Source organism: Marmota monax, unplaced genomic scaffold (assembly GCF_021218885.2).
Source record: "Marmota monax isolate L192 unplaced genomic scaffold, Marmota_monax_Labrador192_F-V1.1 WCK01_AAM20220418_F8-fsc00140, whole genome shotgun sequence".
NCBI lineage: Eukaryota > Metazoa > Chordata > Mammalia > Rodentia > Sciuridae > Marmota > Marmota monax.
The window spans coordinates 3,007,958-3,022,440 of NW_026694256.1; the positions used below are offsets into that span (position 1 = coordinate 3,007,958).

The 14,483-nt window shown below is 38.3% G+C and overlaps 1 protein-coding gene across 1 annotated transcript; it reads left to right on the top strand.

Moving 5' to 3' along the window:
• Positions 1-544: 544 nt before the first annotated feature.
• Positions 545-13,472, top strand: LOC124108554 (gap junction alpha-1 protein). Its single transcript, XM_046467017.2, has 2 exons — positions 545-747; positions 10,536-13,472. Exon 2 carries the CDS (start codon positions 10,552-10,554, stop codon positions 11,698-11,700), a length of 1,149 nt encoding a protein of 382 aa, XP_046322973.1. The 5' UTR covers positions 545-747; positions 10,536-10,551; the 3' UTR covers positions 11,701-13,472.
• Positions 13,473-14,483: the final 1,011 nt, after the last annotated feature.

Genomic DNA, 14,483 nt, shown 5'->3' on the forward strand with positions numbered 1-14,483 from the left:
AGGGATGAATTGTGGATAGACATACTACTTTTTGTTTTTGAAATCTCTCTCTCATCTCCACCATTCCCTTTGTTAATTGTCCCTACTAAGAGGAAAGGAATTAGATCATCACATAAGATATTCACACCCACCTCAAACTTCACACACCTTGGTCAACATTAAACAAGTTTGCACTGTCTATACTTCTCCCCCACTTTTATTTTCTGTAATTTTATTTTAGAAAGTGTGCTATTATAAAAGATATGCTTTTTCATTGTCCTAGGATTTGGATGAAACAAATACTAAAATCAGCAGTTTTTAATCTGTAAGGAGTAACTCCAAGAGGTAGCATTCATGTCTCTAATGCTATTTTATTTTATTTTTTTTGGTCAGCAAATTTAAGCCAGGACTTGATCCTGACCTGGCTACTCCTCTTTGCCTCCTCTTGCCTCACGTTCACCAGCTTCTTTTCCAACCTCCTCCCGCCTTTCCTTCTACCCCTCCCCTTCCTTCTAGCCCCTCCTCCTAGTTGAGTCAGTGGCTTGAAACTTTTTAAAAGCTCTGTGCTCCAAGTTAGAAAAAAGCTTTTACGAGGTATCAGCACTTTTCTTTCATTGGGGGGAAGGCGTGAGGAAAGTACCAAACAGCAGCAGACTTTTAAACTTTAAATAGCCAGGTCTGAGTGCCTGAACTTGCCTTTTCATTTTACTTCATCCTCCACGGAGTTCAATCACTTGGAGTGCCTACTTCACTTCTTTAAGCGAAAGAGTAAGTTAAAAGAAAAAACCACTTTACCTATCAGTTTCTTTTTCTCCTAGTAAAACTTCTAGAGTTTCTAAGTGTCTAAAATGTAAATATGATTTATGTTTTGAAATGAAATCTAAGTGCCTATCTATAGTCAATGCTAAATTGAATGTAGGGAGTTTGTACTTTTGGTTGTTTCAAAAGTTTCTATTGATAATGCAACAGGTAAAAGTTTTGAGCCTTTCTAATTAGAATAAGAATTAATTTACTGGATACTTGATTCTTCCTTTTAAAAGCATAATTTTATTTACTTTTTGGTAGTCGATCATAGTCTAGGTGCTCTGTAGTTTGTTGGGGGTTGGGGGTGAGGGGTGCTGGGGCCTGGATTGGGGGTTTCACTGACAAAAAAAAAAACAAAGGGCAAATTTGCTTAGCGTTCTCCTTATAGTATTCTGTACTTCGTGCTTTTTCATATGGAAATCTTGATAGGTGTTCTGTAGCCTTGCAAAGCAAACTTCTTTTGTAACCAAGTGCTTTGTTAAAACATTGTGGCTACTTGACTTCCACGTGGTTCCCTCCTAAAATTTTTCTCACTAAACAAAAAGATATATACCCCACTATTAATATTAGGACTTTAAAATTATTAGTGAATAGTTACTTTGTGTTAGCCATCACTGTGGAAAGATTTGAGACCCTAAAGAGAGCCAACATTTTTTTTTTTACTTCACCACGTTGGCAACTCATGAGATGAGAAACCTTGAATGGGTGGTGGTTACATTACAGGAAGGGAACAGATGTTTAGAAAAGAGTGTATGCTAGGATGCGTTTCCAAAAATCGTCTCCTAAAACGGGAGCTCCGCGAATGAATAGGAAAAAGAAATGTATTTTAAAATGTTTTAATGGGAGCTACCTCCCCGGCTCACCCCCCTCACTCACTCTTGCTTCAGCCTGTCTGAACCTGTAACAGACTTCGGAACTCTGGCGCAATTGTCTTGGAGTTGGAACTGCCAGGGTGGTAGGCAGTAGACAAAGAATACGCTAATGTGTTGCTTAAAAGGTTCATTATTTTTTAAATGTTTGGCTTGATAACAACATCCTGCTAGCCAGAAAGGCAACCGTGCATTTTTGGTGCCCGGAGAGAATTTTCTGTTCTTTTTAAATCTACAGACTAAAGTAATTAGATTCTTGGTGTGACCCAGTCGTTGAAGTATTTACACCAGGGAATGCTGAAAAGCCAATAATAATGCCAGCCTTGCTGCGGCGCGAGGCCGGGCGCGTCCTGCCATCTTAGCATCTGCTCGGCTGCGCCTGGCTCCTTCACTGTCCGGAGCCTCGGGGCTTTTTGAGATGTTTCTTCCCTTCAATCTTTACAAGTCAAATTGAGTGCAGGTCTGAGTTCCGCCACTGGAAGGAACCGGGATTGGGAGGGGAGAGGGAAGGGAGGAGGGATGGGCTAGTTGCCAAATGGTTAAAAGAGCAAATGATTGACTTAATTAAAGTTGTCAATCTAATTTCCCACCCTTATCAGCCCCGTCCCACCCGCAGTCTGTTTTCTTTTGGTTTTTCTTTTTTTCTCTTAGTCGAATGAATCCTTCCATATAAACCTTGGTAAGGAAACCTGAACACCTTTGGGAGTTACCGTGCTGGTAAACTGCACTTGTAACTTTTCTGGAAGTTCTTAAAACTTCCCAAGAATGAGGCGGGGCGGGGACGGAGGAGGGAGGGCAAGAAAGACCCTGGATGAAATGGGGCGAGAGCTAATGACGTCCTGAGGCAAATCAGTCTGTGATTGGGAAACTCAAACCTTGATTCCCAGCAGCGGATCGCCCACACGGGCTTCTCAGACCTAGCTGACCTTGGCAGGAGCATCTCCGATAAAGCTTACGGAAAAGCGTATTCACAGTCACCCAGAGTGAGGTGCTTCGGTTTCCCTCTAGAGGTACGAAGTGGGGATGGGAAGAGAGCTGTAAGATACTGTGACAGCTGAAAGCAGACGTGGCTTTATTTGGAGGTGGGCTTAAAATTTCCTTTTGCTCCCAAATCAAGGTAGTAATGTCAAGAAAAATGCTGAATCTCACTCTCTGAAAAAATAGGCATAGTTAAAAAAAAAAAAAAAAAAAAAAAAACTCCGTCCACCTTGCCCGATGAGGATGCCTAATTTTCACTTTTATGCAAGGATTCCTGAAAAGAAAAGCCTTTAGTACTGCAGAGGAGATCTCATTAAACTAACCCACTCCCAAGAATAAAATAAGCCAATTAAGATAGAAAATACCTCTGGGGGAAGAATAATTAATTCTTCTGAGTAGGCCAAATTGAGTGAAAAGTGTACCATTCACAATACATTGTGTCCTGGCACTGTGTTGAATTCTGAATTATTGAACTGTTTTTCTCCAATGTGTGAAATCCTTCCCAAAGTCAGGGTACAGTGGCCACCTGTCTTTTTCCTGGAAAATACAGTTGTAAAGTTTTGCTCCTCTTTACTGTTAAAATGTTCCATATTTTTCTAATACTTTTTGAAGTGTATCACCACAGCTGTCCCATCCACTCAGTTCCTCGCCCTTTATGGCTGAGATCCCTACAATACTGAACCTCCAATGAGAACCAGGGTTCCAAAGATATTTGGCAGCAATAATTTAAAACGGGTGTGTTTTCGGATATTAAGGATTGCTTTCTTCCTCACTTAGATGTTTCCAATTCCTGCAAAGAGAAAGTCAGAGAGTTCCTCATACCTTGCATTCTGTCATTTCTTTTATAATATCCAGAGGTATAGCTTAGTATGAGGCTGAGTGAGAGCCTTTGTATACCCCAAGGGAAGGGAATGATAGGAAAGTCACCAGTGATTAATACCTGCTACTCCACCTTTCCTGTTGTTCTGACTTCCCTTCAAGATTCTCATTTGTTGGAATGGATGTGTTGAAGTTTATCTAGTTCAGCTGTAGAAAGAAAAGAACTAATCACCTTGAGTTTATCATTAATGTAATATAGATAATTTAGAAAAAAAATCCCTACAGCTGCTTTAAAAAAAAAAACAACAACTAATTTTTGCGTTCTTGGGAAAACTGCTTTAATTCTCCACTTCCCTTAATTATCTTAATTCACCATTTAGCTGTATGTGTATAGACTAATTTCTGCCAAAATTCAAACCATGGTTAATTTTTTTTGTAAAATGCCTTGAATTTTACATCCAAATTTCCACAGGTTTCTAAATAATTTTTAGAAAATGTATGTTTGTTCATCATTTTAGTTAAGATACAAAGGTTAGAAAATAAATGAGCAATATCTAAGGATCTTTTAAAGAACAATAGGTAAACTTTATTGAGGTTTTACTAAGAGCTTCACTTGCATGCGTTCTCATTCAGTGCTGACTGTTAATAAACTTGTGATGATCTTAAGGATGTGCTTATGTGATTACAAAATAATAGTAAGATTGTTGATTAAAAGGCATCAATTTGGAGGTGAAAGTGAGGGTAGGGACAATAGAAACATGAAGAACTGATAGAAATAAGCTGTTGTAGTTTTTTGTTGTTGTTTTTTAAAGGTACTGGATCACAATTGAAGTGCATAGCTTTGAGCCTAAGGGTTCTGACAGTGTTTTTCTTTGGCACACCTAAGTTGATCTTAAGAAACTTTTTTGGTGGGGGAGTTGAGTGATAGCTGTTGAACTAGGAAAGCTCTCAATAAAGCTCTCCACTCGTTGGATGGAATCTCCACTACCATCTCACCTCATTCCGTGGAAGCTGATAATGGAATGACCGTGAAAAGGAGGAGTACAAGTTAGGGAAAGAAACTTTTTTGGTTTGTTCTAGTGTGTTGCTGCTTCCTACTACCACTACCACAAGTAAAATTGGAAGTTCAGTGCCACAATCCCATCACACACCTCTGGGAATGTAAAGATAACTGATCTTTACACAAAGGAATGGGAGAATAATCAGGGAATCATTCGGCAGAACTTTTAACTGAATAGATGTTTCCATCAAATACATTTGATAGGCCAGAGAACTAGGCTTACTATCCAGGTATAAGGAAGCAAAGGTAGGGTGTTGTCAAATGAACTGGGAATGTTTTCTGTGATATCTGATTCAAATAACTCTCTGCCTAGACTCAGTTAATGTTACATTAACTGAGTTTAATATCAGTTCTGTTCTTCCCTTTCCAGAGTCCTAACCTTCCCTCATATTTGTCATTCTTGAAGTAAACACAATTTTAAATAGGCTGTTTCTTTTTGCAATAGTGTTCTTGGCTACAATAAAATCATGTGTCATTATCAAAGTCAGAATATCCCTGAATTAGGGGGATAACAGTACAGGGTGATTTTGTTGTTGTTGTTTTGTTCATTTTTATTTTTTTGCTCTGTTTTAATTCTTATGTCCTAACAGTGAATCTGAATAAACATCCACGTTACCTAATGCAGTTCTTCACGTATACTAACCATAACTAGAATCTCCATCTCATAAATTTAAGAAGCTCTTTCCTTACTTCATTCCTATTGCCTGCCCAGCAACAATTTGAAGCCTGTTGTTTCAACAAACAAAGCTCTTGTATTGTAGCAATTATCCCTTGAAAATTTAACAGTGTAATAAAAGATGCTGACAATAATCTTTTCTTCTAAAGTCCTCCTTAATGAATTCAAAATTTCAGAAGTTTGAGATGTATTACCATATTTAAGAGACTCCCAAAGAATTAAAAAAAAATAAATAAGGAGACCTGGGGGCCTTTTTCTTTTTGCACATTACAGGCTCCAGGAGATTAGTTCTCTTTGTTGCTGTTGTTGAACAGCCCTGTTTAACTCATTCAGGATAGATTCATGCAGCATCTCTTATTTTTTTAAGCACTGGAAATGCAGCACTGAACAAACTCCCTTCCAGAGCTCACATTCCACTCAGTAAGACTTTATGAAAGGAGATAAACAATAAGCAAATATATGCTATTTTGAGTAGAGGTCAGAGCTATTCTAAAGTGGGACAAGGGGAATAGGAAGTGACAGGACTGTGGAAAGGACGCTTCTGTTTTCATATTTGGTGGTCAGGAAATTTGGCTATGAAGTAAGGCCTGAAATGAGGGAAGAAGTAAGCTGTAAGATCAGCATCTTTGATGGTTCTTTTGTTTTGTGTTTTTCCTTTTGGACTGTCTGTTTGAGAATAGGTGGGCAATCACAGTGACCAAGGTAGTGACGTGAAAATTGAAAAGAGGTAGTAATGGCTGAGATCGGGCTAAAAGCAAAGACAAGCAAAAACAGTTAAGAATGGGTCATAGTGCGGTTACTTTTGGAAGGTAGATCCTCCCTGATGGGCAGGATATGGATTATATTAATCATGTGTGCATCTGAATATTATCAAAGGGAATAGCTGCTGTGGTGTTAGTGGAGAGAGTCACATCTGAGCTTACTCAAAAGACGTTTACTGCTAGGAACAAGGAGTCTTTACGATCAAAGCTAAAAGAAAAGCATTAGGAAAGTTTGCATTGGAGGGTGTGGGGCATAAAACTTTTGATTTTAATATATGAGAAACTCATAGATCTGGTTGCAGTGGCCCACACCTATAATCCCAAAGGCTCAGGAGGCTGAGGCCAGCCTCAGCAACCTAGTAGGACCCTATCTCAAAAATTTAAAAAGCTGGGGATAAAGCTAAGTGGTAAAGTGCCCCCGGCTCAATCCCCTATATGGAAGGAAGAAAGGAAGGGAAAGAAATGCAACCCTGCCTTAGTTATTAATAATACTATATATTTTATTTGTGTCTCCACTCACCATTATGGTTGTCTCTTTTTTAAAATTAAAAGTAAAATATTTTCTAATAATATGATGAGGGTGTAACACAGTTGTAAAGTGCTTACCTAGTATGTGTAAGGTCCTGTGTTCATTCCCAGCAAAATAAAAAATATATATATTATTAGGATATTAGTGACATGAAAACACTTGGCTACAGCCTTTGTTTTTGAGGCTCTAGCAAAAGGGACAGACAAAAGTAATTAAAAACTGAAGTTTAATTTTTAAGAAATTTCCTTTGGATTAAAGAGATTAGGTCACTATCCTCTCAGCGAGTGGCAGATAAAGATGCAGGGAGTGAGAGACCCAGTGCCCAGAGAACCACTGTTCTAGTGCTTTGACTTGTTAGATGCGCTGTCTGTTCTACTTCTCTGAAATTTGCCTCAGTCTTAAATATTTTGAACAGGAAAAAATAAAATAAAATGCTGGGAAAGCACTCTTTGCTTCTCTGTAATCTTACTTCAAAATCACCTGGGACATTTGTTCAAAAAAATAACAAAAAATTAAAAGCTGATTTCCCAGGCCCCACCCTCCAGAAGTCTAGCTTCATTCAACTGGTGAGTGCCAGGAATGTTATGTGCCAAGTGATTGTCATGCAGTTCAGGAACCACTGTGAAGGGACAAAGTCCTTAGGGAGGTCACACTGGGTGACTGTAGTTTTGAGCAGTGGTCTAGGGGGCCATGAAGAGCAAATGAAAATGCAACCTAACATGGCATACAGAAGGCATGGTGTTATCCAGCTGCTGTCAAGATCTGCTACTACTAGCTAAGAGTGGTGGCTGCACCTGTAAACCCAACTCAACTATACCTGAAGCTGAGGCAGAATCACAAGTTCAAGAGTAGCCTGGGAACTTTAGTAAGATTTCCATCTTGCAAAAAAAGACCTAATGAGAACTGTACACAACCCCTTAGAGCATGATCTACAAATAAAGCTGCATCATAGGAACGCAGAGGCGTAGGCATGAATATACAGGATATGTTCAGCTGCCCAGACTCCTGAATGAAATGAAGAACTGTGTGCCTGTCTCCTGGTGAATATTCTTGCAATATATAGTCTGTAAACCAATGCCAGGGCTTCTGTAAACATAAGCATACTTTTCCCTTATAATGAAAGAACATTAATGTTTCAACTAAGACTTGGAAAATTAAAATATTAAACCGGGGTTAAGGGATGGAATAACTAGTTGAAAGGATACTTGGTTCCTGGCCAAGTGAACAGCTACCAGTAAAAAGCTTGCTATTTTTGTTACCTCCTTGGGAGTTGCAAGATGAACCATCACATGAAACATTTGATGGTCTCTATGATAGTGGTAATGACAGGTGTCTACATGTTACAGAATACAAGGTGTCCAATTGGATAATTCATATCTTATTCAGATGAAAGAGTATAACTCATTAATGCAAATGACTACTGTGTGGGTGTGTAAAGAAAAGACAACATTGCAATTAAATTGATGGGATAGTTTAAAAGAACAAGTACCCAGTGAACTAGTTCACACTCTATAGCATAGTGGAATCTTAGAATTGTGTGAAAGTCAAATTTCATTTTCCATAGAATGTGAAGAACTCAGGGGTGAACTCCACAAGCATCTACACAATCATTTTACTTTGAATAATGATGAGACACTGACTAAAATGAAAACTGTTGTGCCCAGCTGTATTTCTAACCATGTTTAGTTTGCCTTGAGATCTATTATTGTCTGAATATGATGAGATGTATGCAAATAGCTTATCATTTTATACTTAATTGTTTTTGTTATTCCCCCCCCCCAACAATTAGAATATCTAAACAAAAGCAGATGACACTGGCAAAATATTGTAATTCTTTACAAACCGAATTGGAGCCAATTTACACATCATCACATAGAAACTGTCTACTGATATGGCTCCAAAAATTCTGTTGTGTTTGTTTGACCCTCGTGGCCTGTACTTCTTCACTCCCAGTCTAGTATTTTCTGCTAAATTGTAGGCTTTTTCTTTTGCATTCTCTCACATAAAACTGACCATCAAGACTAAATTACTCCTCTCACTTCAAGCCTTCCCTTGGCTATTTAACCCTTTGTCGACCTGTCTGACTACTCTTTGTACATGAATTTCACTCTCTGGTTTGCCACATCAGAATCCCAAATGGCCCTTCTTTAAAGTAGAAGGAAAACTCCTTCTTTTATGATCATTGGGAAAGCATTATTTCTGTAACCTGCCCGCCCACTTCACACTTGTATTTCCTCATTTGTGTACCAATCCCTGAGCTGTCATATTATCAGATACCCATCTACTACTAGCTGGTATATAATTTGGCTTTATGGATCTACCATCTCTTCTTTGTTTCATCCAGGAAACCCTGGGTCAGATTTTCAGATTTCCGTTTCATTTTTTCATGATCTCCATAGCTATGACATACAAGCATTAGAAAGAAATGTAATATTGGATGGTGAGGGGAAAACACCTCTGTATTTCATTTACTTCTTACTTACAGGAGAATATGACTCTGGTTCAAAACCAGATGAGAAACCCCTTTATATTCAGATAGTGAACACATTTGTAAGAAGCCTACATAATTCTACTTTAGTTGCACTTGTCAATTCATTATTACTGAATGCTTGGAAAGTCTTTGTTTTGCTTGTCTTTAATTATTAAATAATCTTTGTTTACTTTATTGCTTTCTAAACCCTGCAATCACTACTCTCCTGAAAATTAACCAATCTTCTCTGTAGTTTTCTGACACGTGTCATATTTTCTCATGTTTCAGCTCTTGTTAGATTGGCCATATCAAAACATGGAAACTTTTCTGGCTTTAGTGCAGTCTTACTGTCTACTGTGCTTGTAACTTTTTTGTTTGTCTTTTGAAATGGGTTCTTACTATGCTGACCAGGCTGGTTTCAAATTTGAGGTCCTTTGACCTCAGCCTCCTGAGTAGCTGATATTTCAGGTGTGTAATTTAAATGTCATTGCAATGTATTAAAGGGCTTTGACTTAAGGACTATAAGTCTTTTGGCTGTCCAAGTGGCTGAATATATCTTACAGCCTTTCAGCTTCCTCTTTTTTCACTTCACAGTCTATAAGTAGTATGGAGACAAACTGACAGATTGATTTTTTTTTTTTTTTTTTTTCCTGGTATTCAGGGTTGAACCCAAAGGTACTTTATCACTATCTCACATCTTAACTTCTTTTAGAACTTTGCTTAGTTACTGAGGCTGGCTTCAAGATTGAGATCCTCCTGCCTCAGCCTCCCAAGTCACTGGAATTATAGGCATGTACCATGATACCACCATGCCTGGCCAAATTGAACTTTTACCTAGAAATGTTATGCACATTTAGTTTTTGTTTTTGAAAGTAGGTTCCTGTTTATAATGAGATACTGTCCAAATGGTGCATTTCAGCATAACATTTTTTTTTTTTCTGGTAGAAGACAGACTTGAAATATATGTTACTGCATAAGGACAGAGAAAAGAATAAATAACCATGATACAGACTATGCACTAATTACTCTTAATGTACCATGAAGACACATTGCAGAATAAAATTAGGAATAAAGTGATTCATCCTAGCATCAAAGTTTGGGGATCGAGGTTGTGCATGCGTGTGTGTTCCTGAGTGTTCTTGCCTGAGTTCTTAGATACCTATATTTTGAATAACACATCAGCATTTTGCTTAGGCATGCATCCAGACACAAGCCTACGAGACAAGAACTGTCGTCATTTATCAAACAAATAAAATAAGCAGAGGCACTTAGCACAGACAGCTTCTAAGGTCACATGGCAATTTGGTAGTTGAGCAAGTAATACATCTTCTGCAAGTTAAGATTGCAGTTCAGCCTCTGTACATAGGCTCTGTTGCTTCTCAGATCAAATTTTATCTTAAAAAAAAAAGAGTGAGACTCTGGGAGTGGAAATGTGCTAGGAAGAACTTTGTTTTTGTTTTGTTTTTGATGGAGGCTAAAAGGAAACAATTTGCAATATTTCCGCTGCCAGCTAAAAAAAAGATACCATCTATTAAGCTAATAATTTACAATCTGTAATCATTGAGTTGTCTCTTGGTTTTTTTTTTTCAGGAGGTATCCAGGCATCATGGGTGACTGGAGTGCCTTAGGCAAACTCCTTGACAAGGTCCAAGCCTACTCCACTGCTGGAGGGAAGGTGTGGCTGTCTGTTCTCTTCATTTTTCGAATCCTGCTACTGGGGACAGCAGTTGAATCAGCTTGGGGTGATGAGCAGTCTGCCTTTCGTTGCAATACCCAACAACCTGGTTGTGAAAACGTCTGCTACGACAAGTCTTTCCCAATCTCTCATGTGCGCTTCTGGGTCCTGCAGATCATATTTGTGTCTGTACCCACACTCTTGTACCTGGCTCATGTGTTCTATGTGATGAGAAAAGAAGAGAAACTGAACAAGAAGGAGGAGGAGCTCAAAGTTGCCCAAACTGATGGGGTAAACGTGGAGATGCACTTGAAGCAGATTGAAATAAAGAAGTTCAAGTATGGCATCGAGGAGCATGGTAAAGTGAAGATGCGAGGAGGGCTGCTGAGAACCTACATCATCAGTATCCTCTTCAAGTCTGTCTTCGAGGTGGCCTTCTTGCTGATCCAGTGGTACATCTATGGATTCAGCTTGAGTGCTGTCTACACTTGCAAAAGAGATCCCTGCCCACATCAAGTGGACTGCTTCCTCTCTCGCCCCACAGAGAAAACCATCTTCATCATCTTCATGCTGGTGGTGTCCTTGGTGTCTCTTGCCTTGAATATCATTGAACTCTTCTATGTCTTCTTCAAGGGCGTTAAGGATCGTGTGAAGGGAAGGAGTGATCCTTACCACGCTACCACTGGCCCACTGAGCCCCTCAAAAGACTGTGGATCTCCAAAATATGCTTATTTCAATGGCTGCTCTTCACCAACCGCTCCCCTGTCACCTATGTCTCCTCCTGGGTACAAGCTGGTTACTGGCGACAGAAACAATTCTTCATGCCGTAATTATAACAAGCAAGCAAGTGAGCAAAACTGGGCTAATTACAGCGCAGAACAAAACCGAATGGGGCAGGCAGGAAGCACCATCTCTAACTCCCACGCCCAGCCTTTCGATTTCCCGGATGACAACCAGAATTCTAAAAAAATCTCTGCTGGACATGAACTACAGCCACTAGCCATCGTGGACCAGCGACCTTCAAGCAGAGCCAGCAGCCGTGCCAGCAGCCGACCTCGGCCTGATGACCTGGAGATCTAGATCAGGCTTGAGCATCAAAATTCCACTAACTGTGGAGAAGAAAAAAGGTGCTGTAGAAAGGGCACCCTAGGTGTTAATTTTGTTCCAGTTGGAGGTGGTACTCAACAGCCTTAGTCATGAGGCTTAGAAAACAACAAAGACTTTAGAATATGTAGGTTCATCAGGGGGTGTCTGGGATAGGTGGGTGGAGAGGGAGGGGATAAGGGAGGTACATGTGGATATTTAACGTAGTGAATTCAAAGAACTTAATTTCTAAAGCAGAGTTGCATTAGGTGATACATAGGTAAGGGCTTTTTCTCCCCAACGTACACCCCTAAGAATGGTTCTGTGTATGTGAAAGAGTGGGTGATCATTGTGGCTAAATATTTTTAAAATTTTTGTTGTACCAAGAAACTGAAATAGCTTTGGCCAGGAATAAATACTTCCTGAACATTTTATTTCTTTGCAACAAGAAAAAGACAGAAGATTGTTCTTATGTCCCTGCTAAAACATTCCATTGTTAAATTTTGCACTTTGAAGGTAAACTTTCAATCCTCCAGGTGTCAAAGGACTTGTGCTACTACTTTTTTTTTTTTTTTTTTTTTAATTCTTGGTAACAACTGAAAGTTCAGACAAGGCCCACAGAAAAAGGTGTTCCATGCATTTGCCATCCATACAGGAGTATTTTTTTTTGCATCCACTTTCATCATATCATTGCCATCACTTTTCTTCATTCCTCAACTACTATTCACATTCATTTAATGGTTTCTGTAAACATTTTTAAAACAGTTGGGATGTCACTTAGCATTTTCTTTGATTTAGTGTCAGGGAAGCAAGCCATGCTCAATATTTAACAATCACTTGTATGTGTATGTGTGTGGAAGAGTGTGTTTAATTTCTCATGTATTGGTACAAGCAGATTCAGTATAAACTCACAAACACAGATTTGAAAATAATGCACACACAGTGTTCAAATTTGAACCTTTCTCATGGATTTTGTGGTGTGGGCCAATATGGTGTTTACATTATATAATTCCTGCTGTGCAAATAAAGCACATTATTTTTTTCCTAAAATGTTTTTCCCCATGTATTCTATTATGGATACTGGTTTTGTTAATTACGATTTTTTTCTTTCTTTCTTTCTTTTTTTTTTTTTAGAATGTAGCAGTAATGCTATTACTGAAATGAATGATTTTCTTTTTTTCTGAAATATAATCATTGATGCTTGAATGATAGAATTTTAGTACTGTAAACAGGCTTTAGTCATTAATGTGAGAGAATTAGAAGAAATGCTTAGAGTGGACTATTAAGTGTGCCTAAATGAATTTTGCAGTAACTGGTATTCTTGATTTTTGTCCTACTTAATACACATTAATTCAGAACTTGTATTCTCTTATGAGGTTGACAGTCTTTTGGAGTGACCAGCAACTTTGATGTTTGCACTAAGATTTTATTTGGAATGCAAGAGAGGTTGAAAGAGGTTCAGTAGTGCACATGAAACTAATTTATTTGAACTGTATGCTGAAGACATCTACCAGTTTCTTCAAATGCCTTTTTAAACTCATCACAGATGATTGGTGAAAATGCTGAATATCATCATACTATTCTTCTTGCACATCAGCTACACAAACAGTTTTGTACAATGAAAATACTAATGTGTTTGACATTCCATGTTAAACTACTGTCATGTTCAGCTTCATTGCATTTAATGTAGACCTGGTCCATCAGATCTTGTGTTCTGGAGAGTGTTCTTTATTCAATAAAGTTTTAATTTAGTATAAAGACACCCTGTATATCCTGTGTGATTTTTTTTTTTTTAATGCTGGTTTTATCTATTCATTACTATTAAAGATTTCTCTTGGTTATAAGAATTTGGGCAAAGGGGCTGGGGATGTGGCCTAAGGTAGAATACTTGCCTTGCTTTTACCAGGCCCTGAGTTGAATCCCCAGTACAACCCAAAAAGAACTTGGGCAAATAAAATTCACATTGACATTCTCCAGGATCTTTAAAAGAACAATATTCCTCCATTAGCTATGATCAGTACAATATTAATTATAAACATTTTTCAATATTTGGCTGAGAAGATAAATATATAAGAATTGAAGTTGGAATGCAACTTTTTTGTTGCAGGGTAAGGGCAATTCTGGGGATGGAACCCAGAGCCTCACACATTCTAAGCATGGTCTCTACCACTGAGTTACACTACCAGGTGGACACGACTTTAATGGATGTGTAATAATGTTTAAAATAGGGTAATGTTGACTAATTTAGTAGATAATATACAATTAAAGCACAAAAACTTAAGGATGCTGACATTTTAAAGTTTTCAAAAAGAGGTTCAGTCTGAGTGTAGTTAATAGCCAGCTGCAAAATAATGAAATAGATCATGGAAATTTTATTACAAGATTTTGTGAAAATAAGATTTAAAAAGCATTGAAGGAAAAATCATCCACTAACAGAGTAATTCTGGGCAATTGATGATGTAGTTTTACTGAGTTGTTAACATTCATTACCTGCCATAAAATAAATTTGTGATTTAACAATTGAATGGAGCACATACATTTTAAGAATTTTGTGTTTTCTTTCTTTGCAGTATGGGGGATGGAACCCAGGGACACTCTACTACCAATCCCTTTTTATTTTTCATTTTAAAATAGGGTTTTCCCAAGTTGCTGAGGCTGGCCTCAAACTTTTGATCCTTCTGCCTCAACTTCCCAGGTCACTGAGGTTACAAGAATGTGCCACCTCACCTGGCTAAATTTCATAATTTCAAAATAACCCGGCTCAATTCAGTTGTTTCTTT

Coding starts and splice junctions, on each gene's coding strand:
- LOC124108554 (XM_046467017.2), top strand. CDS start 10,552: ATGGGTGACTGGAGTGCCTTAGGCAAACTCCTTGACAAGGTCCAAGCC.